General features: G+C 47.9%; 1 protein-coding gene across 1 annotated transcript in view; it reads left to right on the forward strand.

The window, feature by feature from the left end:
* LOC115088758 (acid-sensing ion channel 1-like) overlaps positions 1 to 24,770 on the forward strand; it is a 67,776-nt gene that overhangs the window by 40,393 nt on the left and 2,613 nt on the right. The window contains exons 8-9 of the mRNA XM_029596992.1: positions 9,270 to 9,349; positions 11,868 to 11,972. Coding sequence (XP_029452852.1) covers positions 9,270 to 9,349; positions 11,868 to 11,972 — 185 coding nt within the window. The remainder of the gene's footprint in view (positions 1 to 9,269; positions 9,350 to 11,867; positions 11,973 to 24,770) is intronic.

Raw genomic sequence — 24,770 nt, forward strand, 5'->3', positions numbered from 1 at the left:
CATTATCAGAAAAAATCAATCTCAAAACAGGAGTTCCACAGGGATCAGCCCTGTCTGCGACTCTTTTTAACATATGCATGCTTACATTATGCCACTTACTTGCAGGACTAGGAATCATACATTACATTTATGCTGATGATATTCAGCTAATTCTACCTATAGATGACACATTAGAGAAAACATTAAATCTAGCTAACATGTACCTAAGCATTATAAAACAACTACTAACCCAAATGGAACTTGTAATTAATATTGATAAAACAGAATTTCTACACCTAGAACGGAAAAATACTAGAGATGTGAATCGTGTGATTGATTATCTTAACGATCGATTTCGGCTGGGAGGGGGAGGGAATCGGATCGTCGCAGTTTGGGTTTTTTAAATATCGTGTAAATCGTGTAAATCGAAAACCGGCACACTAAAACATCCCTAAAACCCACCCCGACCCTTTAAAATAAATCCCCCACCCTCCTGAACCCCCCCAAAATGCCTTAAATTACCTGGGGTCCAGTGGGGGGGAGGGGAAGGGGGAGGGCGGGAAAATCAGCACACTAAAACAACCCTAAAACCCACCCCGACCCTTTAAAATAAATCCCCCACCCTCCCGAACCCCCCCAAAATGCCTTAAATTACCTGGGGTCCAGAGGAAGGGTCCCGGTGTGATCTTTTACTCTCGGACCTCCGTGCATTGTAGAAATGGCGCTGGCGCTACCTTTGACCTGTCATATGACAAGTCAAAGATAGCGCCGGCACCATTTCGTTTTTTTGTCCCCCGACGTCAGGAGCGTAGGAGATCGCTCCTGGACCCCCGCTGGACCCCCAGGGACTTTTGCCCAGCTTGGGGGGGCCTCCTGACCCCCACAAGACTTGCCAAAAGCCAGCAGGGGTCCGGAATGATCTCCTACCGCGAATCGTTTTTCCGTACGGAAAAACGATTCGACTGCAGGAGGTCGTTCCGGACCCCCGCTGGACCCCCAGGGACTTTTGGCCAGCTTGGGGGGGGCCTCCTGACCCCCACAAGACTTGCCAAAAGTCCAGCGGGGGTCCGGAACGACCTCCTGCAGTCGAATCATTTTGCTGTACGGCCGACGCCATTTTGCGCAAAATGTGAATCGTGTGATTGCTGGGCAGACTGGATGGGCCGTAAAAGAGTAAAAGATCACACCGGGACCCTTCCTCTGGACCCCAGGTAATTTAAGGCATTTTGGGGGGGTTCGGGAGGGTGGGGGATTTATTTTAAAGGGTCGGGTGGGTTTTAGGGTTGTTTTAGTGTGCCGGTTTTCCCACCCTCCCCTTCCCCTCCCCCTTCCCCCGATTTACGATTTTTTGACGATAAATCGGGTGAATTGTTATTGTATCGCGGCTCTAACGATTTTTGACGATTTAAAATATATCGGACGATATTTTAAATCATCAAAAAACGATTCACATCCCTAAAAAATACTGAAATCAGCCAAACTTAAATAATCCTCAAAGACAACCAGAAAATTGAACTAGCTGGAAAAGTACGTAACCTTGGAATAATAATGGACCCTAAAATCAATCTAAAACAGCACATATCACTAAAAGTAAAGGAAGGTTATGCAAAACTCATGGTACTCAGAAAACTAAAACCACTACTAACTCAAAATGACTTCCGAACAATTCTACAGGCACTAATTTTCTCCAGCACGGATTACTGTAATGCCCTTCTGCTAGGACTACCAAATACAACATTAAGACCACTTCAAATACTTCAGAACACAGCAGCTAGAATACTAACCGGAAAAAGGAGGAGGGACCATATAACTGAAACCCTGGCGGAACTACATTGGTTACCGATTGAACACAGAATTAAATATAAAACCCTTTGTACCATTCACAAACTAATTCATGATGAGAAATCAGACTGGCTAAACACAGCATTACGGGTACACGTCCCACACAGAAACCTTCAATCAGCAAATAAAGCACTCCTAACCATTCCTTCATTCAAAACAGCAAGACTAACCCAAGTGAGAGAAAGGGCCTTATCATTAGCAGGACCCACAATTTGGAACACAATGCCTCTAGAGGTCAGATTACAAAGAGATCTCAAGGCATTTAAGAAAAGTTTAAAAACATGGCTTTTTAAACAAGCATTTTACAAAGAGATGGGAGAATAGGAATTACTCAGGAATAGGCAGAAGAGCACCAGCGCACAGCACTATTCTAAGAATGTGCATTATAATAGTCTATGAACTCTATATCACAATAAGCATAATTATAACACTATGTATGATAAATTTACCCATGAAAGTACCTTTGGTACACTCGGTCATGACCTACTTCTCTAAAATGATTATGTCTAATGATATATTGTAACCGAACCTTTAATGGCACCTGTTAGAATGTACTATAGTACACTTTTACCTACATTAAATATGTGCCTACATGTAAACCGTTGCGATGGTATATAACTTAGCGACGGTATAGAAAAGATTTTAAATAAATAAATAAATAAATTGTGGTGTTTGTACTCCTTCTTCCATGTCGAAAAAGTGCTTATAGGTGCTAAATGGCATCGGGGGAGGATGTCATTACACCAGGACTGCCGAAACTGGGTCACATGACAGCTCGGCCAATACACTACTGGTTTCAATAGCCATATCAGCCCTGGAGGAAATCAATTGCAACTCCTTTTATTTGAGTAGCACCAGATTTAATATTTAAGAATCCTTATAGTTGGTCAGTAAAAGGTATTGCTGTCTGCATTGTATCCAGTTTCCTCCAGGGCTACCAGGACTCAGCTCCTCCACCGTTCCTCCCTAGCTCTTGTTTCCTCCCTCTTCCCTCCTCTCCATTCCCTTTTCAGCAAACTCCTGACCTCTTGCATTAATGTTCTGCTCCAAAGCTGAAAACGGAGCCAGCAGGAGCCTTGCCCTGTATTTGAATAAACTAATTAGAAAATGCTAATTCATGTTTTTATTGTGTGCAATCAAGCTTCACTTTAATGTACCTGCTTGAAAATCCTAGTTGCCCTCCCCTGTTGAATCCATCCTGCTCCCACTCCTGTCCCTTCACTCAAACATATATGGCTTGTCTCCACTTTCTTAAGGTCAAACAGTAGGGGGATTTCTTTGGGGGGGGGGGGGGTTGTGGCAGAGGATTATAAAATTCTAGGCTGTTTGAATCTTCTGTTTATCAGAAATGGGGGAGAGAAGGTGACAGAGAGGCAGACTGTCAGGGGTAAAAGGCAAGGCATGTTCCCTGTACGTACCCGGATCAGTCCAGACCATGGGTTGAGCCTCCTTTCCAGCAGGTGGAGATAGATCAAAACTGAAAGGGTATCCTATATGAGGACAGAGCCTACGCTGCAGCCCTTCAGTATTTGTCTGTCTCCAGCAGGTGGAATAGCTCACCCTGTGGTTCCGTTAGCTTATCCTTTGTTCCCCTTGGGGTTTCTTCTTGATTCTTTTCTCTGGGGCAAACTCAAGCAAGTATTGTTTTCATCTGATTTCTTTGTAAAACAAAAAAAATTACTGTAAATTTTTGTCATTCTCATTCACTGTGTCAGGGAGGCAGCTGTCTCCCTCGCTCTTGGGGTTCCTAGGGGGGCTTGGCCCCTTGATTTGCTCAGCCTAGGTTCACTTCCCGGTGACCTTCTTGCGAGCAATACTGGTGGTGCCAGTCTCTCTCCCTTAGTCTGCTATCTTGCCCTGAGATATCCATTCCTTGGGTGCACTTTCAGGGAAGCGAATTCCCCTGTGACTGTCTGTGGAAAAAAAAAAAAAAAGATAGAAGCAGTCAAATTTTGTACTTTGGTTGGACAAGTTTAAAAAAAATAAATAAATACAGGCAGCAAGATTTTTATTTGTAGGAGGGAGCAGGGTTCGATCTCCTGCTCCGGGACTCCCCTATCAGCTGTTTTTCTGTTTATTCATGGCTGTGTGTTTTCCTTCATGCCACGCTCTAACCTGTGCCTGGCCTGTGGAGAGCCGGCCTCTCGGCTCTCCCGAGATGGGGTGTGCTCCCGATGCCTCCCGAGTGGGGAGGGCTCCTCCACGGCGGCGCAGATCACTCGAGCCCGGGGTCGGGATCCTCGACGCATGGCCAGGCCGTTCCCGTCCCGAGAAATCACGGGAACGGTGGCCATCTTGGGTATTTCACCCGATGCAGCCTCTGCTTCTCCCGGGGCAGAGGAGCCGAATTTGCTACTTTTACCCCCCAATTTGAGCCTGGTGTGCTCTCAGGGGAGTGACACGACCCCCCCTCACCTCCCTCGCCCTCCTCCCCCCGCAGAAAAATCGTCCCAGGCCCGTTTTTCATCGGATTTTGTGCTGCTACTGCACAAATCATATTTAGCTAGCCTACAGGAGGAGGTGGACCCCCCCCTACCTCTTCCTCCCCCCTCTGAAACTCCCTCGGTTGCCCGTGCCAGCTCCCGCCGCAGTTCCTGATCCCCAAGGCCCTGTCCGGGTGTGGGTGGTCCCGGGAATCCCCCCCTCAGCCCCCCGTGGACCCTCTTGATGAAGTAGATGGGGAGGCCTCGGCTCAGGCCCCCTCCCCCCCCCCCACTCGAGGGAGATGATCCCTGCGTCCTACGCTTATTCCAGCATGAGGAACTGGAACCTCTCATTCCTTTCATGCTCCAAGAATTAGGAATTGATGCCCCACCGGATGATTCTGTGGTGGCGGCGATGACTCCAAACGCAGACCCAATCCTGGCGGGACTTAGGGCACTACCACGTACATTCCCTTTCCATCCTATGCACAGACTGCTCCTCCTATGGGAATGGGAAGGCCTTGAGACAGGTCTCCGGGTTGGGAGGGCTATGGATAAGCTCTTCCCGCTTCCCGAAGACTGCCTGGACATGTTGAAAATTACGAAGGTGGACTCTTTGGTCACCACGGTAACGAAGCATACCACTATGCCAGTGGTGGGTGCCACAGCGTTACTGGATGTTCAGGACCCCAAGCTTGAATTTTATTTGAAGCGGATTTTTTAGGTCCTATCTCTCGGGGTCCAGGTGACAATCTGCAGCAGTCTCATGCAACAGGCAAGTCTTAGGTGAATGCAACAATTACTCAGCACCCAGGATCTCCTGTCTGCAGAGGCAGAGCAGGTGGAACGTTTGGAGGGCACCATCGCATATGGCGCAGATGCACTTTATGACTTGCTTCGCGTCCAGGCAAAGGCTATGGTTTCCACAGTTTTGGCCAGACGCCTCCTCTGGCTACACAATTGGTCCACAGACGCTTCATCGAAGGCTCAACTGGGCACTCTTCCCTTTAAGGGCAAGTTGCTTTTTGGTGGGGACCTGGAACAGCTTATTAAATCCTTGGGCGAGAACAAGGTTCATAAGCTGCCGGAGGACCGCCCCAAACAGTCGAAGTCTTTCTTTCCGACTCGTACCCACTTTAGGGGGCAACGCCGGTATGGGAACAGGGCACGTGGTTCATATCCTAGAGGTGGCGTGTCCAGGTCCCAGTCATGGGCTCATTCCTTTCGGGGCTGTCGAGGCTTCAGAGATGGTCACCAGCAACACCTGGCCACCAAGTCCGCTCCCCAATGAGATCCAGCCAGTCCATTCCTCCACACGAAACTTAGATTGGCGTCTTTCTCTGTTTCGCGAGGAGTGGGCCAAAATCACGTCTGATCACTGGGTCTTCAAGGTGATAGAACACGGTTACGAGTTAGAGTTTGCCCGGGACCTCTTGGATCTGTATCTCATTTCCGCTTGTGGCCCATGCAAGAGGCCCACGGTCTGTCAAGCCCTGGTCAGGCTCCAGGAACTGGGGATGATCATTCCAGTGCCAGTACAAGAACAAGGCGCTGGCCAGTATTCCATTTACTTCGTCGTTCCCAAGAAAGACAATTCCTTCCGTCCAATCCTGGATCTCAAAAGGGTCAACAGGGCCCTCAGGATTCCCCGTTTCAACATGGAGACCCTGAGGGCGGTGATCGCAGCGGTTCACCCCGGTGAATTTCTGGCCTCCCTCATTATCTCCACATTCCAATTCTGCAAGAACATCAAAAGTTTCTTCGTTTTCATATCCTGGGCCAGCACTTTCAGTTTCAGGCTCTTCCCTTCGGTCTTGCCACCGCTCCCCGCACCTTTACCAAGATCATGGTAGTCATGGGGGCTGCATTCCGCAGGGACGGAGTCTTAGTCCATCCTTATCTGGACGACTGGATGGTAAGGGCCAAGTCCTCTGCCCTGTGCGCTCGCGCAGTCAACAGAGTGCTAGTCCTCCTCACTTCGCTCGGCTGGAATCAACTTCTCCAAAAGCAATCTTCAGCTCTATCAGGTTCTGGAATTTCTGGGAGCTCGCTTCGACACTTGGGTTGGGAAAGTTTTTCTCCCAGACTCTCGGGCACTCAAACTGATCGATCAAGTGGACAGTTTTGTTTCCCTACCGCTTTCCATGGCTTGGGATTATCTGCAGGTCCTAGGGACCATGGCTTCCACGATCGACCTGGTCCCCTGGGCATTTGCGCATATGCGTCCATTACAGAAAGCGTTGTTATCCCACTGGCAACCAGTTTCCGAGCAGTTCCAGGAGGTCCTGCCTCTTTCCGATTCTACCATTGCCGACATACAGTGGTGGCTCTCGCCGGTGCACCTCCTCAAGGGGATGCCTCTTCTGACTCCCTCGTGGGTCATAGTCACAACGGATGCCAGCCTCTCCAGGTGGGGGGCGGTCTGCCAATCTCAAGCGACTCAGGGATACTGGTCCCCACTCCAGTCCCGTTGGCACATCAATCGCCTGGAGTCCTGAGCGGTGTGCCTGGCCTTCCAGTTTTTCTTCCCCTGATCTGCCGCAAGGCGGTTCAAGTTCTGTCGGACAATTCCACCATGGTGCTTACATCAGTTGCCAGGGAGGTACTCAAAGTCATATGATGGCACTAGAAGCCAGCAAGCTCTTTTCCTGGGCAGAGAGGCACTTGGATCGCCTAGCTGCCTCACACATAGCAGGCAAGGAGAATGTTCAAGCTGACTTCCTCAGTCGCCAACATCTAGATCCCTGCGAATGGGAGTTGTCTGACGCAGCCATGGAACTCATTGTTCGCAGGTGGGGTCCCCCTCACCTGGATCTCAAGGAGACGTTGGACAACGCCAAGGCTCCTCGGTTCTTCAGCCGGAGGAGGGAGCATTGCTCGGAGGGAGTAGACGTGCTGGCTCTTCCTTGGCCCCCCGACGTCCTCCTCTACGTGTTTCCGCCGTGGCCATTAGTAGGGAAGATTCTCCGGAGAATAGAGCTCCATCGCAGTCCGGTCATTCTTGTGGCCCCCGAGTGGCCTCGCAGGCCGTGGTTCGCGGATCTGGTAAATCTGGCGGCAGACGGTCCTCTTCGCCTCAGCCACCTGCCCCATCTTCTTCGGCAGGGTCCCGTATTTTTCGACCAGGCGGATCGCTTCTGTCTAGCAGCATGGCTTTTGAACGGCGACATTTGAGGCGAAAGGGTTACAAGGAAGAGGTTATTTCCACCCTGCTCAGGGCTCTCAAGCAGTCTACATCTCTGGCCTATGTCCGGGTCTGGAAGGTCTTTGAAAACGCCTGTGAGGAGTGGGGCATTTTGGCCCGTTCTCCTTCGGTCTCTGTAGTCCTCACCTTCCTGCAACAGGACTCTCCAAGGGTCTTTCAGTCAGCTCTTTGCGGGTGCAAGTTTCGGCTCTCAGCTCCCTCCTGGGCAACATCGAGGGTCGGGCGGTGGCCTCTCATCCGGATGTAGTCCGTTTCCTCAGGGGTGCTAAACATCTGAAACCACCTGTCCGGCCCACTTGCTCAAGGCTGTCTTCTTGGTTGCCATTTGCTCCGCCAGGAGGGTGTCGGAGCTTCAAGCCCTTTCTTGCAGAGATCCTTTTCTGCGGTTTTCGGACTCGGGTGTGTCTCTCAAGACAGTGCCTTCTTTCTTGCCAAAGGTCGTTTCTTCCTTTTATGTAAATCAGTCGGTGGAACTCCCCGCGTTTTCTGCGGAGGATATCGCGGGGCCCGGAGGCAGTGATCTTCGCCGTCTGGATGTTAAACGTGTCTTGTTGCATTACTTTGAGGTTACCAATGACTTCCGGGTCTCGGATCATCTCTTTGTCCTGTGGAGTGGTCCAAATAGGAGCAAACAAGCTTCTAAGACTACAATCGCTCGATGGTTGAAGGAGGCAATTTCTTCGGCCTATATCTGCAAGTGCCGGGCGGTTCCGGACGGTTTGAAAGCTCATTCCTTGCGTTCTCAAGCTACTTCTTGGGCAGCGAGTCAGTCGGTCTCTCCACAGGAAATCTGCAGGGCAGAAGTCCCTGCATACCTTTGCTCATCATTACCACCTTGATGTTCAGGCACCAGTTTTTGGTTCCTTTGGTCAACAGGTCCCACCCTTTGTAGGGAAGCTTTGGTACATTCCATGGTCTGGACTGATCCGGGTACGTACAGGGAAAGGAAAATTAGTTCTTACCTGTTAATTTTCGTTCCTGTAGTACCACGGATCAGTCCAGACGCCCTCCCGTCTTGTCTGTCCACTCGAATTTCTCCTGTTTTCTCCTTCTTATAGGAGACATTAGTGTCTCTGCATGGCTCTCATGGAATTTCATTACAGGCACTGGAAGCATCTTTATGATGATCAGGGGTAGTCATGCAAGAGCATTTTAGTAACACAGTTCATTCACTTGTTCTATTCTGATTGTTTACATTAAATTACTAATTATTCTGTTACTTGCTTGATCTTATGCCTTTTCTGCTTTGACAATGGTTATACTGAAGGGCTGCAGGGTAGGCTCTGTCCTCATATAAGATACCCTTTCAGTTTTGGTCTGTCTCCACCTGCTGGAAAGGAGGCTCAACCCATGGTCTGGACTGATCCGTGGTACTACAGGAACGAAAATTAACAGGTAAGAACTAATTTTCCTTTCTGTGCTCGATGTGCAGGGTAAAATGAGAGAGAACAGGAGACAGAGACGCAAGGAAAGCAAAGCTTAACTTTCGTTTTTCTGTGGCTAAAGAATGAAACAATTCTCTCCTGGCTGCCCTCCTAAGACTTCCCTGATGCCAGTGCATGTCAGCAGGAGATTAAGGCTCCTGCTCTTGTATACGAGAGAGAGAGCATCAGAGATGAGAGAAGAACACCCCCCCCCCCCCCAAAAAAAAAAGAGGGCAGCGGAGAGAAAGTACAAAAAAGGATAAGTCCCAGAAGAAGGCAGGGAGTAAAGGCAAAAAAAAAAAAAAAAAGCAGGGGAAGGAAAGGAAAGGGGAGAATCATTTGCTTCCTGCTAGGTTTATACATCTCTCCTCTCCTTGCCTCCCATGATCTCTGCAGGAGACATTGGAGGACAGATGGGACTGTTCATCGGAGCCAGTATCTTGACAGTGCTGGAGTTGTTTGACTATGCTTATGAGGTGAGATTCTGCTTCCTCCTCTCTCCCTGCACTTCCTCCCCCCCCCCCCCTGTTTGGTGGGTATTATAAATTTGGGGATAAGAATTGATGGGGATGTTTGCCTGGATAACCTCCCTCTGTCCCACCAGGCACTCACATACTGTTCACCTCCCCCCTCTACTCCCTCCCAGTATAATAGGTCTCGCTAGTGAAGGGAGGTGGGATCGCAGACAATGAACATTTATTCTGTCTTCACACATTTGTGTGTCTCTAACCAACTGAGGTGGAAAGCTCAAGTCAAGCAAGAGGGGGCTGATGCAAAAAGCTGATCCTAAAAAGTGTAGCGTTCATAACAGCTGGAGCCTGGGAGGGCTAAGAGAATGAGGCTGCTATTGCTTCTGTTTCTCTGAGATGGGAAATGGGAAGAATATGACTTCCTCTGTGTCATTTCTGGGAAATAAGTATCTGAATATTTCTATATTTTTATAGTACAGGGAAGATGCAAGTGGCTTTTTGGGGGTTTCCAGTTCAGTTTTAGAAGGCCCAGACTGCATAGGGGAGCATGGGCTACATAAGAAGGGCTGCCGTCTGGGAGTGAGGGCATGGCCAGAGATGAGTTGGAGGGAGGGGGGAAGGCAGGAGAATAGGGCAGGGCTAGCAAGTATCATGGCCATCCTGGCAGTCTGAACTGGCCAATCCTCTGATGAGGGTCCTTGGAGACATAGAAGAAGCCAGGAAGGTGGGGAGGCAGCACCATTTGGGTGTGGGATAGCTGGCGCTCCTCACCAGTGCAAGAAGAGGGTGCAACTTGAACAGTTAATGCTCAGGTGCCATTTTGATAGGGGGCGGCACCTGGGTTGGTGACGGCCATGGGCAATTTAGCGTCCCAGGTCCCTGATAGAAAGGGAGGGGGGTCTGGGCAGTTATCATCAGACCATGGTAGGGGTGGTCTGGGGAAGGCTGTTAAAAAGTGAGAAGGAGGAAAACAGCACAGAGGAACTGTTGTCGCATGCCCTTAGCGACAGCATTAACAGAGCAGGATGCTGCTGGGCTTTACTATTGAGGGATTAGTTAGGAAGCTTCAGGTTTCACGGGATATGGTGGGGATACAGTGAAGAGTTAGAACATTTACATTTGCATTTTAGGTATGTTAAATAAAGCTGCTGTGGCTGTTTCATCCACTGAATAAAGAAATAAAAAAAGGCTTATCTGGATATGGAACGATGTTGTTATTGGGAAGGGGAAGTGGGGTTTGTTCAGCCATACTGGGCGGAAGGTGTGGCATGCCCGGGTTATGTCTCCATGTTTCTCTTTCTAATTTGTAGTCAGTTATTCTGTATTTGGTAAAGGGACAGGCAGTGTGCTGTAATGAGGCTGCAGTGAAGTCTGCAGGTCTGGAGAAAAGGGACATTTGGAATGGTTTTTCCTTTTTGGTTTTTTCCCTGATGGTCAGAAGTGGAAATTTTGGAAGAATTTATAAATTTTACATCACACTCCTTGACTCTTGATCTTATTCTTTACTAGAGAATGTTTTGGTTTGGTTTTTTTTTGCTTACAGTACCACAGAGGTAAGGGGCAGTGTTGGCAGCCTGTCTGCAGGCAGGGAAGCTTATGCTCCATAGGCTGTTTACAGCAGTCTATCAGTTCTTTTTTTTTTTCCCGGGTTTGCATTAGTGTGATTTTATGTGACTGCAAGCATTTCCACAAGGAGGATTGGGGGGGGGGGGGGGGGGGCACGCGGGGGAGGCAATACAAATGCATTGGCACCTGGAGACCCTCGGGACGCCTCTGCGTATAGGCAATGTTTAAGTGATCAGATACAAACTGTTCAAACTTCCTCTTCTATGGCTTTTTCTGACACATAAATCCGCAGAGGTCAATATTTAAAAAAACACACAAAAAAGGTAACTTAGCCGGATAAGTAATCAGGGATATTCAACAGGATAAAAGTCCTGCTGAATATCCCTGAATAAATTTATCGCTAGTTCGGTTTAATTGTTATCCAGGTATATATCTGACTATATTCAAACAATATAGTTGATTAAATGGTGGAACATGTTTAAAAAAAAAAAAAAAAAAAGTAGCTAAGCCTGCGAGCCCAATCCCCCACCTAAGTGAGAGAAATGTTGAACCCACCTCCCTTCCCAAGCACTCACAAAGATTTTACAAAAGTTGATGGCTTCCAGATTTGGCCAAGAAACTTACCTCCGCCCCATTGCCTCTAGAGAAGTGGCACCAATATCGAAACCTCTGCATTTATCCGGATAACTCAGTAGTTATCCAGATAAACGCCCTTGTCAGTGTCCAAAGTCTTTTGCCCCCATTCCCTCCAGAGCTTCAAGGAACACTGGCAGGGAGATGAGGGAATGAGGAGATGCAGGTGGGTGAGGCTTGTGGGGATAGATCAAGGGGATTTCTCCCTCACACTTGAAAGAGGTGGAAGCAGGAGTTTGGGGAGAGGGTAAGTTAAATGCCTTGATTGGACGAGTGGTTTTTGGAAGATGGATCTTCCCAGATTCTTTTGCCTTGTGTCTCCCAGGTCCTGAGGCACAAGCTGTGTCGCAAGGTTAAATGCCAAAAGGATCACAAAAGGAACAACAATGATAAAGGAGTGGCCCTGAGCATGGATGATGTCAAACGCCATGTGAGTATCATGTGTGTGTGTGTGACATTACAATAATCATTTGCTGTGTTTTCTCTTATCTACACTCCTCCACGCCCTGGATCCTTACTCTGCCCACACAGCAAAATACACAGCTTGATTCTCTGTTCCATCTCTGCCAGTGCACCTGAGTCCTAACTGCAGCACTGAGACCCACACAGACAGCTCTGCCAATGCACCTTAATCCTGCCCTACAGCACCCCCTCTATTCTAGTAATGACATGCCTCTCCCCCCACCCCACCCCCCTCACACTCACACACACACACACACACACACACACACACACACACACACACAGCTCTGCCAATGCACCTTAATCCTGCCCTGCAGCACCCCCTCTATTCTAGTAATGACATGCCTCTCCCCCCACCCCACCCCACCCCCTCACACACACACACACACAGCTCTGCCAATGCACCTTAATCCTGCCCTGCAGCACCCCCTCTATTCTAGTAATGACATGTCTCTCCCCCCACCCCAACCCCCTCACACTCACACACACACAGCTCTGCCAATGCACCTTAATCCTGCCTGCAGCATCCTCTCTATTCTAGTAATGACATGCCTCTCCCCCACCCCACCCCTCACACTTACACACACACACACACACACACACAGCTCTGCCAATGCACCTTAATCCTGCCTGCAGCACCCTCTCTATTCTAGTAATGACATGCCTCTCCCCCCACCCCACCCCCCTCACACTCTCACACACACAGCTCTGCTAATGCACCTTAATCCTGCCTGCAGCACCCTCTCTATTCTAGTAATGACATGCCTCTCCCCCCACCCCACCCCTCACACTTACACACACACACACACACACAGCTCTGCCAATGCACCTTAATCCTGCCCTGCAGCACCCCCTCTATTCCAGTAATGACATGCCTCTCCCCCCACCCCACCCCCCTCACACTCTCACACACACACTCACACACACACACACACACACACACAGAGTTCTGCTAATGTACCTTAATCCTGCCCTGCAGCAGCCCCTTTCTGGTACTAATATCCCCTATACACGGTTCTGCCGTTCTACCTCATTCCTGCCCTGCAGCACCTCCCGCAATGCCAGTTTAGAATAAATGGGGTTAAAAAGACACTAGAAGCCTTAAAAACTCATGCTACAGAGATAAGCATGTGTCTGGCAGCTTTCCCTCTCATTTGCATAGTAATTTGCTGGTGAGAAATATATCAAAGGAAAAGGAGATTCGGAGCATAGCAAATAATGTTTTTCATTTTGGTATTTGACCGTAAGGGCTGGAGCCCTCATTTTTCAAATGCCATTACAAATTAAGGGGTCAGTTTTCAACAGGTCTAGCTGCCAAACCGGGAGTCAGGCAGCTAGACCAGATCATTTGAAAATTGACTAGGGCTAAGTGTTAAATTTAACCAATCTTACTAACCTTTTTTTTTTTCCAAATAGACAAGAATGGGAAACAGAAAACATGATGGCAGATAAAGACCATACAACCAATGTTCCCTCTAAGGATTGGGTTGCAGTGTGCAACAATTTTTGTTCATGAGCAAACATTTTTTGTTTCATTGCCCTGTGAGCACTACATTCTTTGATGAAAAAAGCCTATCAATTTTATGCTCACAGCAACCCAATCCTTAGGGGGAACATTCGTAGCAGTATGCATACACACTTTTTCACATACACACACTTGCATATTCACTCTCATACTCTTTCACATGCATACGTACTCATTCTCACAAACACATACACACACACTCTCATTCACTCCTCAGACTCCCTCGCACATGCATACTTACTCAATTCTCCTCCTCTTCCATACACACACTCATCTCTGTAACTGCAAACACTTCACTGCCAAATACTTTGAGAAGTAACACAAACCCCTGCAAAAAAAAAAAGACACCTAGAACCTTGCCATACCTACCAGCACTATCTCAGGACTCAAACAGCAGCAGCAGCAGCATTATCTATGACACGGCAGCAATGCAAATATTATACCATGCCCTAGAACACTAATACACCACCTACAGAAAAACTCCATGAGAGCAGAAATACTGCACCTCAGTTATATATGCAGAACACAGCAGACCCTTACCTAATAGAGAATAAGGGCCTACACATTAAAAACAGAAACTTGCAGACAAAAATAAAATGGAAAGCCCGAGAAACCAGAATGAACAGTGGAACATTGAGGAACTAAATACAAATATGCAATGCACGTTACCAAAGATAACATTTGCCAGTCACTAAAAATTCAAAATAATTATTTTTGTTTTACCTTTGTTGTCTGATCTTAATTTTCTAATTGGTTGGTCCCAGGTTTCTTTTTCCACGGTCTTTTCCCAATTCCTTTTATAGGGTCTTTTTTTCTTTCCATTTCTTCTCTGTCCAGCCGTCTTCTTTCCTTTTTCCTTCAAACACACACTCAGGCTCTCATTCTCACATGCTAACTCTCTCTTTCTCACACACACACACAGGCTCCCACTCTCAGATACTGTCTCTGTCACACATACATACGGCTCTCACTTTCACATACTGTATATATACACCGGCTCTGTCTCTCACATGCTGTCTCACTCTCACACACACAAACACAGGCTCTCATGCTCACATGCTCTCACACAAACAGAGGCTCCCACAAGCTGTATCTCTCTTTCCCACACACACACGCACACAGACTCACACTCCCATATGCTCTCTTACATACACACACAACTCACTTTCACATGCTCTCTCACATACATACAGAGGCTATTACGCTCGCCAGCCGCAGAGCTTTGCGGCTGGCCTCACCCGGCACTGTCCCACCTCGACTCAACCAGCTCTGACCTCTCTCGTGGCGGCAGGGACCCGCCACCAATACCGTACTTCCTCTTTATGGCTCGAGGCCACTGCCCATGCCACCAACGACTGGTCTCAGCCAGCACTTCCTTAGGCATGCACACACGCCTTTCTGCAGCATTTAAAGGGCCCGCAACGAGAAAAGCCCCATGGCCCTCACTGATGATGTCATCACTCCAGAACTATTTAAGCCAGCCCTTGCCTTCAGTCTTCGCCTCAACAACAGATCAAACTCCTTGTGAGTAGCTAATTGCCTGACTCTGTGTTCCTGACTCTATGCTCCTGACTCCATGTTCCTGACCTTGTCCTCTTCTGGATTGCTTCTCTGGCCTTGACCTTGGACTGTTCTTGGATTTCATTGGATCGCCGCCTGCCCTGACTCATGTTACGCCTTCTGGGCTTCATTGGATCACCAATTGCCATGACTCCTGGTACGCCTTCTGGACTTGGTTGAATCGCCACCTGCCTCAACCCTTGGCATGTCTCGCGGACTCCACTGCTGGCTGCCTTCCCCGACCCTAGGAATGCCTTGACTCAGCTCATGTCCTACTGTCCTGTGTGGAATTGTTCACCTTCGGAGACCTGCGCCTAAGTCCAGCCAGCCCCGGTACCCAAAGGCTCAACCTGCAGGGAACAAGGACTGGTATTGATGAAGGTTCTGTTGGGTCTCTGCACTGGCCAGCTCTGCCAGCCAATGACGAGGACCTGCAGAGCTCTTCCCTGCAGGTAGTGTCAACCTCAACTTGGTCCAAGTGTCCACCCTAGTAACAGAGGCTCTCATTCTCACATGCTGTCTCTCTCTCTCTCACACACACACACACACACACACACACACACAGAGTCTCTCAACTCACTCTCATACATATACACTCTCTACCGCAGTGGTTCTCAACCTTTTTTCTGTCGGGACACACCTGACAGATGTTTCTCACATGCGTGACACACTGATCACATGATTGTCATGGGGCTAAATGTAAACATATACTCTGTATCTACAGGATCCACCCTAGCCCCCCAACAATGGCTACAGAACAGAACTAGGACATTCCCCATTCAATTTACCATACAAAAAAGATATTTCTGGTGACATCTCAACAACAGCAACATAAATACTCTCTCCTACCAGGTGCAATAGCCCTCCTAATGAAAAAACAGTAATTTACCACAATGCATGTTCTTTTGAAAAAACACAACAAATAATATTGATACAATTGCCTACATGTTAGTAAAATACTTCACCTCGGTCACACACATAGAATTGACCTTCACCAAGTACAGAAAGACTACAAATTACAAATATGAAAACAGAAACTGGAATGGAAATCCAAAAAAGCCACTCTGCATTCTATGCAAAACAGAAATATAGCACCTAACAGACTTCCAGGATCTGCAATAATGTACACAAGCTAATGTGCACAAAGTTACACTGCATTATGGAACTCAAACAGTAACAACCCTACCTATGAAAAGGCAGCAATGCAAAAATTACACCAGGCCCTAAACACCATTACACCTCTTATTAGGAAAATAGAACAAGCCAAGCTGCTGTAGATCCCTACCAAGAAACTACAAGCTTGCAGAACACTCTTAGCAGAATACAGAGACCCTCACCAAATACAGACTAAAGTGACCATAAAATCAATGTTTTTGTTTTTGCGTTGTTGCACTGCATACAAAGTTAGGCTTCTTGCTTTTCCAGTTCAGTTTTTGTCTCCACATTTCTATTTATACATTCCTCGAGAAATATAAAATAATTCTAAAACTAGAATATAATAAATGTTTCAAAACAACTGATAAATGGAATAACATCCAATCATTAAAAATTTTCAAAATTATTACAAATTCTCCAAACACCAATAAAATATTTCTAAATGCAGACATATCACATAATACCCCAAAATTAATATGGTAGTCAATCAAGAAAGATAAAATTTAAAAGCCACCTTTACTTACCTACTCCTTTCCCTTGTAGGCCAATAGCAGATACCAGAAGCAGCAAGGGCTGCTGAAGCTCTGTCCTCACGCTCTTCTTCCTTAGGGCCCATGACTAGTCTATCTCACACACACACAAACACACACACACTTTCTCTCTCTCACACACCAGTCATCTCCCTGACCAATCTCTCTTTCTCTCTCTCACACACGTCACCTCCCTGACCATCTCTCTTTCTCACACACACACACAAACACCAGACACCTTCCTGACACCTGACACCTTCCTGACCAATCTCTCTTTCTCTCACACACTCACACATACCAGTCACCTCCATGTCCAATCTCTTTCTCACACACACGTCACCTCCTTAACCAATCTCTCTTTCTCTCACACACACACACGTCACCTCCTTAACCAATCTTTCTTTCTCGCACACACCAGTCACCTCCCTGACTAATCTCTCTTTCTCTCACACACACCAGTCACCTCCCTGACCAATCTCTCTTTCTCTCACACACACCAGTCACCTCCCTGACCAATGTCTTTCTCTCTCACACACATACCAGTCATCTCCCTGACCAATATCTTTCTCTCCCTCAAACACACACACCAGTCACATCCCTGACCAATGTCTTTCTCTCTCTCACACACATACACACACACAAACACACCAGTCACCTCCCTAACCAATGTCTCTTTCTCTCACACACACACACCAGTCACTTCCCTAAACAATCTTTCTTTCTCTCTCTCTCACACACACACACACACACATACCAATCACCTTCCTGAACAATCTCTCTTTCTCTCTCTCTCACACCAGTCACATCCCTGACCAATCTCTCTCACATACACCAGTGACTTTTCTGAGCAGTTTCTTGCTCTCACACGTTTTCTCTCTTACTTACACACACACATTCTCTCATACACTTACACACATGCTGGCTCACTCTCTCTGTCTCACTCACTCACCCCCACCCCCACCCACAGCACACATGGCAGCTATAGCACAAGGGAGCCGGTATGCTGCTATTAAAAGCAGAGTCCTGACAGGCTGGAAACTGCAGCAGGAATGACCTCCCCACCCCGCAGCGGTAAGAAGGCAGCACTCAGCTGATTGCTTGTGCTGCTATTATGGTACAGAGCAGTCAGCCTAAAATGTAATTCTATGCTTTTTCTTCTCCCCACCCCAGCCTTTTATTTTTTTTGCAGTTTATTATTATTTTTATATTTTCTTGCTGTTGTCGTGCTGGCGAGAGAAGGGGAGGTCGGAGCCAGGGCAAGGGGGGGGGGGGGGACAGTGGCACTGTACTTCTGCAGCCCCTGGCAAAGTGGCTAGCCAGCACCGATCTTCAGCTCCAGGTCCAGGCAGCTGATGGATGGATTTCCCCAACAGCCGCGTGGCAGGAAATCCCGGCGGCCACATTCTCAGCTGACTGCTCGGTGCCGCGATGATCGCAGTACAGGCAAACTGCTGAGTGTATCGGGGCCGGGGAGAGCATTGGGATGTGATTTCTGCAGCAGCAGCATGCATGGCCTTTTCTTCTTCCCGCGTGCCTGGTAAACATCACTTGCTCTTCCGGGCCACAGGGGCAGGAAGAAGAAAAGGTCATGTTCCTGTTGCCGGGTTCCACAAACACTGCTGCCATTCCCCTTGGGGCTTGAATGTGCTGATAGCCCAGGCAGGAATAGCAGCAGTGTTCATCTCGCTGAGGTAAAAGGGGGGGGGGGGGGGGGAGAGCAGCAGGTGCGTGATACACCTGCCAGTGCTTCGCAACACACTAGTGTGCCGCGACACACCGGTTGAGAACCACAGCTCTATAGGATCTCAGCCTCCCTCTTGCTTCTGGGCCTCCTCTTCGCGGGTCGCCAGGGGATGGAATCCATGTCGGCCCTGCTACCGGGACTCCTTAGCAGTCATGAGATGGAATCCACTCTGCCACAGATGCCGCTCCTCTTCTGGTTATGAGCCGATGCTCCTCCTCCTTCCTGCCTATGCAGCTCTGGCAACTTTTTTCTTCCAGGGCCATATGGGCAGGAAGAAGGAAGAGCACCCGGAGTTTTGGGAGTCTCTTCTTATACTCCTGGGGGAATTCTACACAGAAAACTTTAAATTCCCTGTATGTACTCAGATCAGTCCAGACTCCTGGGTTTTGCCTCCCCTCCAGCAGATGGAGACAAAGAAAGTTTTACTGACACTGCAACATAACCCAAGGTGCAGTTAAAAATTCTGCACACAAAAATGTAAAATTCTGAAAAATTATTCATACTTGATATTGGTCAAAATACAATATACATCACAATCTTTGAGGAATTAATGTAAAATGTAATACAGAAAATGTATTACTCAAAGATGCAGAGTTTTTTTAATATTTTGAGAATTCCCCTAAAAGTACACTGTAAGAATGTCTCTAACATCCTATCATCCTATTCCTGTGGTCAGACCCATCTCACTTTGCCCTTCACTATCTCACACAGCTCCCGCTCTCTTTCTCGCACCACAGACTCCCTCTCTCTTGCACGCACACACACACACACACACACACACACAGAGACTGGAAAATTGGGCATCCAAATGGCAGATGAAATTTAATGTGGATAAGTGCAAGGTGATGCATATAGGGAAAAATAACCCATGCTATAATTACACAATGTTGGGTTCCATATTAGGTGCTACAACCCAAGAAAGAGATCTAGGTGTCATAGTGGATAACACATTGAAATCGTCGGTGCAGTGTGCTGCGGCAGTCAAAAAAGCAAACAGAATGTTGGGAATTATTAGAAAAGGAATGATGAATAAAACGGAAAATGTCATAATGCCTCTGTATCGCTCCATGATGAGACCACACCTTGAATACTGTGTACAATTCTGGTCGCCGCATCTCAAAAAAGATATAATTGCGATGGAGAAGGTACAGAGAAGGGCTACCAAAATGATAAGGGGAATGGAACAACTCCCCTATGAGGAAAGACTAAAGAGGTTAGGACTTTTCAGCTTGGAGAAGAGACGACTGAGGGGGGATATGATAGAGGTGTTTAAAATCATGAGAGGTCTAGAACGGGTAGATGTGAATCGGTTATTTACTCTTTCGGATAGGAGAAAGACTAGGGGGCACTCCATGAAGTTAGCATGGGACACATTTAAAACTAATTGGAGAAAGTTCTTTTTTACTCAACGCACAATTAAACTCTGGAATTTGTTGCCAGAGGATGTGGTTCGTGCAGTTAGTATAGCTGTGTTTAAAAAAGGATTGGATAAGTTCTTGGAGGAGAAGTCCATTACCTGCTATTAAGTTCACTTAGAGAATAGCCACTGCCATTAGCAATGGTTACATGGAATAGACTTAGTTTTTGGGTACTTGCCAGGTTCTTATGGCCTGGATTGGCCACTGTTGGAAACAGGATGCTGGGCTTGATGGACCCTTGGTCTGACCCAGTATGGCATGTTCTTATGTTCTTATGTTCTTAGAGTCTCCATCTGTCCCTCTCCCATACACTCCTCTTCACACAGGCTTCCTCTCTTTCTTGCAAAACCTCCCTTACATAGGCTCCCTTTCTTTTTCACACACACAAACCTTCACACAGGCTCCTTCTCTCACACATAAACACACACCCTCACTCATACACAATTTCTCTCTCACACACCCTCACTTAGGCACACAGGCTCTCAATCTCTTGCTCACATACACACTGCATCACATAGGGTCTCTCTCTCTCTCTCGCACACAGATACACACTCACACACACACACACACACACATCCTTCCTCTCTCACGATAGACTCACAGGCTGCCTCACAGCTGCAGGTGGGATGGGCTCGACCTATAGCTATCATGGGACTCTCTTTTGTGTCTTTGGCCGCAAGTAGCATGGGCTCAGTTCGTGGACACTGGGCCTCTCCTATCTTTGCTCGCAAGCGGGATGGGCTCCATTCATCGCCACTAGGTTTCCTATCCTCACCATGAGAAGGATGGGCTCCGCTCACAGCCTAGCTGCCTCTCCAATCTTTGCCACCAGCATGATGGGCTCCACTCACTGCCTACTGGCCTCTTTGATCTTCGCTATGAGTGGGATTGGCTCTGATTGCGATTTATCTCTGCCTCCCCGATCTTCGCCATGAGAGGGATGGGTTCTGCTCACAACCACCGAGACTCTCTGGTTTTCTCCACGAGCAAGATGAGTTCCACTCACAGCCACCAGGCCTCTCCAATCTTCGCTGCGCATGGGATGGTCTCCACTCGTGGCCTACTGGGCTGCTAGTCTAAATTCTGTGCAAAACGTTTAAATTATGTACAGGAGGAGAATTGTGAATGGCGCAGAATTCCCCCAGGAGTATTCTTTGCTTCAGGCCATAGTGGGATGAGCTTCACCACGGCCCCACTGGTCTTCCTGCTCGGGGGGGAGGTGGGTAAAAAGCTGTAAGCAGCTGAGAGATAAGAGGGAACATTGCATACAACTCATCCAGTCTGCCTGTCCACATCTTCTTCTCAGCTTTCTAGTCCCTCCCTATTCCTTAGAGATCCTCTGTGCTTGTCCCAGGCTCTCTTGAATTTTCATATTTTCTTTTTTCTCCACCACCTCCTCAGGGAGGATGTTCCATGCTTCCACAACCCTTTCTGTGAAAAAATATTTCTGTATATTATTCCTGAGTCTATTCTTTTTCACCCTCATCCCATGACTCCCTCTTCCAGAGCTTCCTTTCAAATGAAAGAGACCCTCCTCCTCTATATTTATTCCTTGGAGGTGTGTAAATGTCTCTCTCATATCTCGTATTACTTTCCTCTAAGATATACTTGTTTAAATCTTTAGGTTTGTCCCCATATGCTTTATTCTGAAGACAGTTGATCATTTTAGCAGGCACCCTCTCGAAGGACTCACAGTTACCAAGTTACACAATTCCAGGAGAGAGATTTTCTGGCAGTGTAGCATTTGTAGTCCCTGATTTTAACCATTGAGATCCGTGCAGCTAGTTCCATAATGCATCACAGTGGGGTTGTCAGAAATCCAGGACTGGCCTAAAATCTCCTTCCTGGCAGCTCTGGACTCTGTTTGGTTTATATCCTTTTGAAGGTGCAGTCTACAGAATTGTATGCAAATAAGGTCTCACCAAAGACTTTTACAGAGGCATTATTACCTCCTCTTTCCTGCTGGCTATTCCTCTCCCATGCACCGAAGCATCTTTCTGGCTTTTGCCATCACTTTATCTACCTGTTTGGTCACCTTAGGATCATCAGATTTGATCACCGCCAGATCGTGCACAGATCACTTCATCCGCTATACTGTACTGCACCCTTAAAGGTGAATTTTTAAAACTTTACACACGTGAAAATTAACATATAGACATATAAATAGCCTCTACTTGTGTATTCTCTATTTTATGAGTTCAAAATATGTGTGTATGTTCACTTTTGCACTCACATATATGCATGTAAAAAAGTGGCAGTCTAAAAGTGTTATGTGGGTAAGCTGCTATTATAAAAGATACACATGTATTCTTACACCTGCTAATTATCTGATGTAAGTGATATTAAGGGGTAGATTTTGAAAAACTGCGCGATTGCGTACTTTTGTTTGCGCAGCAGGCGCAAACAAAAGTACGCTGGATTTTATAAGATACGCGCGTAGCCGCGCGTATCTTCTAAAATCCTGGATCGGCGCGCGCAAGGCTACCGATTTTGGGCAGCCGGTGCGCGCCGAGCCGCGCAGCCTGCCTCCATTCCCTCTGAGGCCGCTCCGAAATCGGAGCGGCCTCGGAGGGAACTCTCTTTCACCCTCCCCTCACCTTCCCCTCCCTTCCTCTACCTAACCCACCCCCCCGGCCCTATCTAAACCCCCCCCTACCTTTATCCATGGATTTACGCCTCCCGGAGGGAGACGTAAATCCACGCGCGCCAGCGCACTGCTGGCGCGCCGAGACCGGACCTGGGGGCGGTTCCGGAGGGCGCGGCCACGCCCCCGGAACGCCCTGGCCCGAAACCACGCCCCCAGCCCGCCCCCGAAACGCTGCGCCCCGCCCCAGAAACGCCGCATCGTTCGGCCCCACCCCTGACACGCCCCCGACTCGCCCCCTTCCGAAAACCCTGGGACCTACGCGCGTCCCGGGGTTCTGCGCGCGCCGGCGGCCTATGGAAAATAGGCGCGCCGGCGCGCAAGGCCCTGCTCGCGTAAATCCGGGCGGATTTACGCGAGCAGGGTTTTTAAAATCCGCCCGTAAACGTATTGTAGTACTGACCAGGAGGGAGGTCTGGATGAATTAAGGGGAGTTCAAGCTGAAAAATCAGGAGGGTCCTGTTAAGATGCAGAAGGACTGGGCTAATGGTGGACTAATTGGTAAAACTGGTAGTTTCATCGACGCACACATCTTATACAATACACCAGCTTGCACATATACATATTTTTAAAATAGGTGGGTAATGTACTCACATTCAGTGCATTGATGTGTGTGGTTTCAGTGCATTGCATACATTTGCACATAAGCCTACATATGTACGTATGTTGCGTGGTAGAGATACACTTACTTTATAAACGCACAAATACCATACACGTGTGTTATAAAATACTATAGTAAATCGATGCGTGGACACATACATGCATAAATAAAAAAGCCTTAGTGAATGAGGCCCTAAATGTGGTTGTCCCTGTGTACAGGAAGAGATTTTGGGCCCATAGTGCTGATTTTTCAGTGCTAGGCACCCAAACCAAGGTGCAAGGAAAGCTGGCCTAAAATGAGCCAGGAATCCCTTCACAACGGGTCTCTACCACCCTCTCATCTCTGTGTGGATCAGCCTTCTTGTGGGGCTTTGATTCCCCCTTCCCAATCACAGAAATTAGGATCAGCTGCCCCCCCCCCCCCAACTTCCAATTCCCACCTCTCACCCCTGAAATCAAAGTCAGCTGCCCCCAATCCACTTTCTTAATCGCAGAAATGAGACTCAGCCATCCCCGTGACCCCCATCTCCCACCATGAAGTCAGAATCAGCAGATCTCGACCCACCTCCCAGTCACAGAAGGGAGAATCAGCTGTTCCCCCCCTCCCACCTCTGGAGTCAGAATCAACTATCCCCAATCCCCCACCTCTCAATCACAGGAGGGAGAATCAGTTGTCACGCCCCCCCCCCCCCCAATCCGGTCAGAATCACGTGGTCCTCCTATCCTCCCCCACAATCGGAGAAGTCAGAATAAGCCGTTCCCCCAATCCCCTTTCCCATCCCCAAAGTTAGAATCAGCTGTCCCTCCGGTCTCCCTTACCACGTCTGAAGTCTGAATCCACTATCCTGCTCCCCCCCCCCCCTTCCCCCACTCACAATTCTGGAAGTCAGATTCAGTTGTCTTCTCAGTCCCTGCTCCCACTCCGGCCGACTTCCCGGACCTCCCTCTTACCCCTGCCCCCCATTCAGCAATGAGCAGTAGTTGCCAGTAAGAAAGGTTCTTGCATCCTTCCTGCCAGTGAAGACGGGCACTCTCCGGAGTGGTAAGTGCAGATTCTGGAGGGGTGCTGGGTGGGAGGGAGGAAGGGCCTGGGGGAGCATCTTATTCTGACTTCAGAGATGGGAGTGGGAGAGCTAATTTATGTATTTATTATAACTTTTTCTTATCCTAATCATTACAAATTAATGCCTAGGGTGAGGTACAGTAAAGAATAACAATAGTAAAGAGGACATACTCAACTCATAATTTACACACCACACAAGTCAAAATCATGAGGGGAGCTGATTTTGAATTTGGGGTTGGGCAGAGTCCCATCTATATGGGAGGTTGGATGACGGGTCCAGGGGGAGGATTCTTTGTACCATCATTTGGGGTACATTTTCATAGAGCCGCTCAGCAACTAGATTATAGCTGATTAAGTTTGACTTTAGGATAATTTTCAACCAAAATCTAGCCGGCTATGCTGTGGCTGAAAATTATCCTAAAGGTAGCCGGATAAGTATAGTCAGATATCTTAGCCACTCTGTCGCCCTTTGATAGTTCATCCCAAAGGTTTTATATCACATTCATCATTTTCCTGATGTTTCTTTT

This window comes from Rhinatrema bivittatum, chromosome 3, assembly GCF_901001135.1.
Source record: "Rhinatrema bivittatum chromosome 3, aRhiBiv1.1, whole genome shotgun sequence".
In the NCBI taxonomy this organism is placed as follows: domain Eukaryota; kingdom Metazoa; phylum Chordata; class Amphibia; order Gymnophiona; family Rhinatrematidae; genus Rhinatrema; species Rhinatrema bivittatum.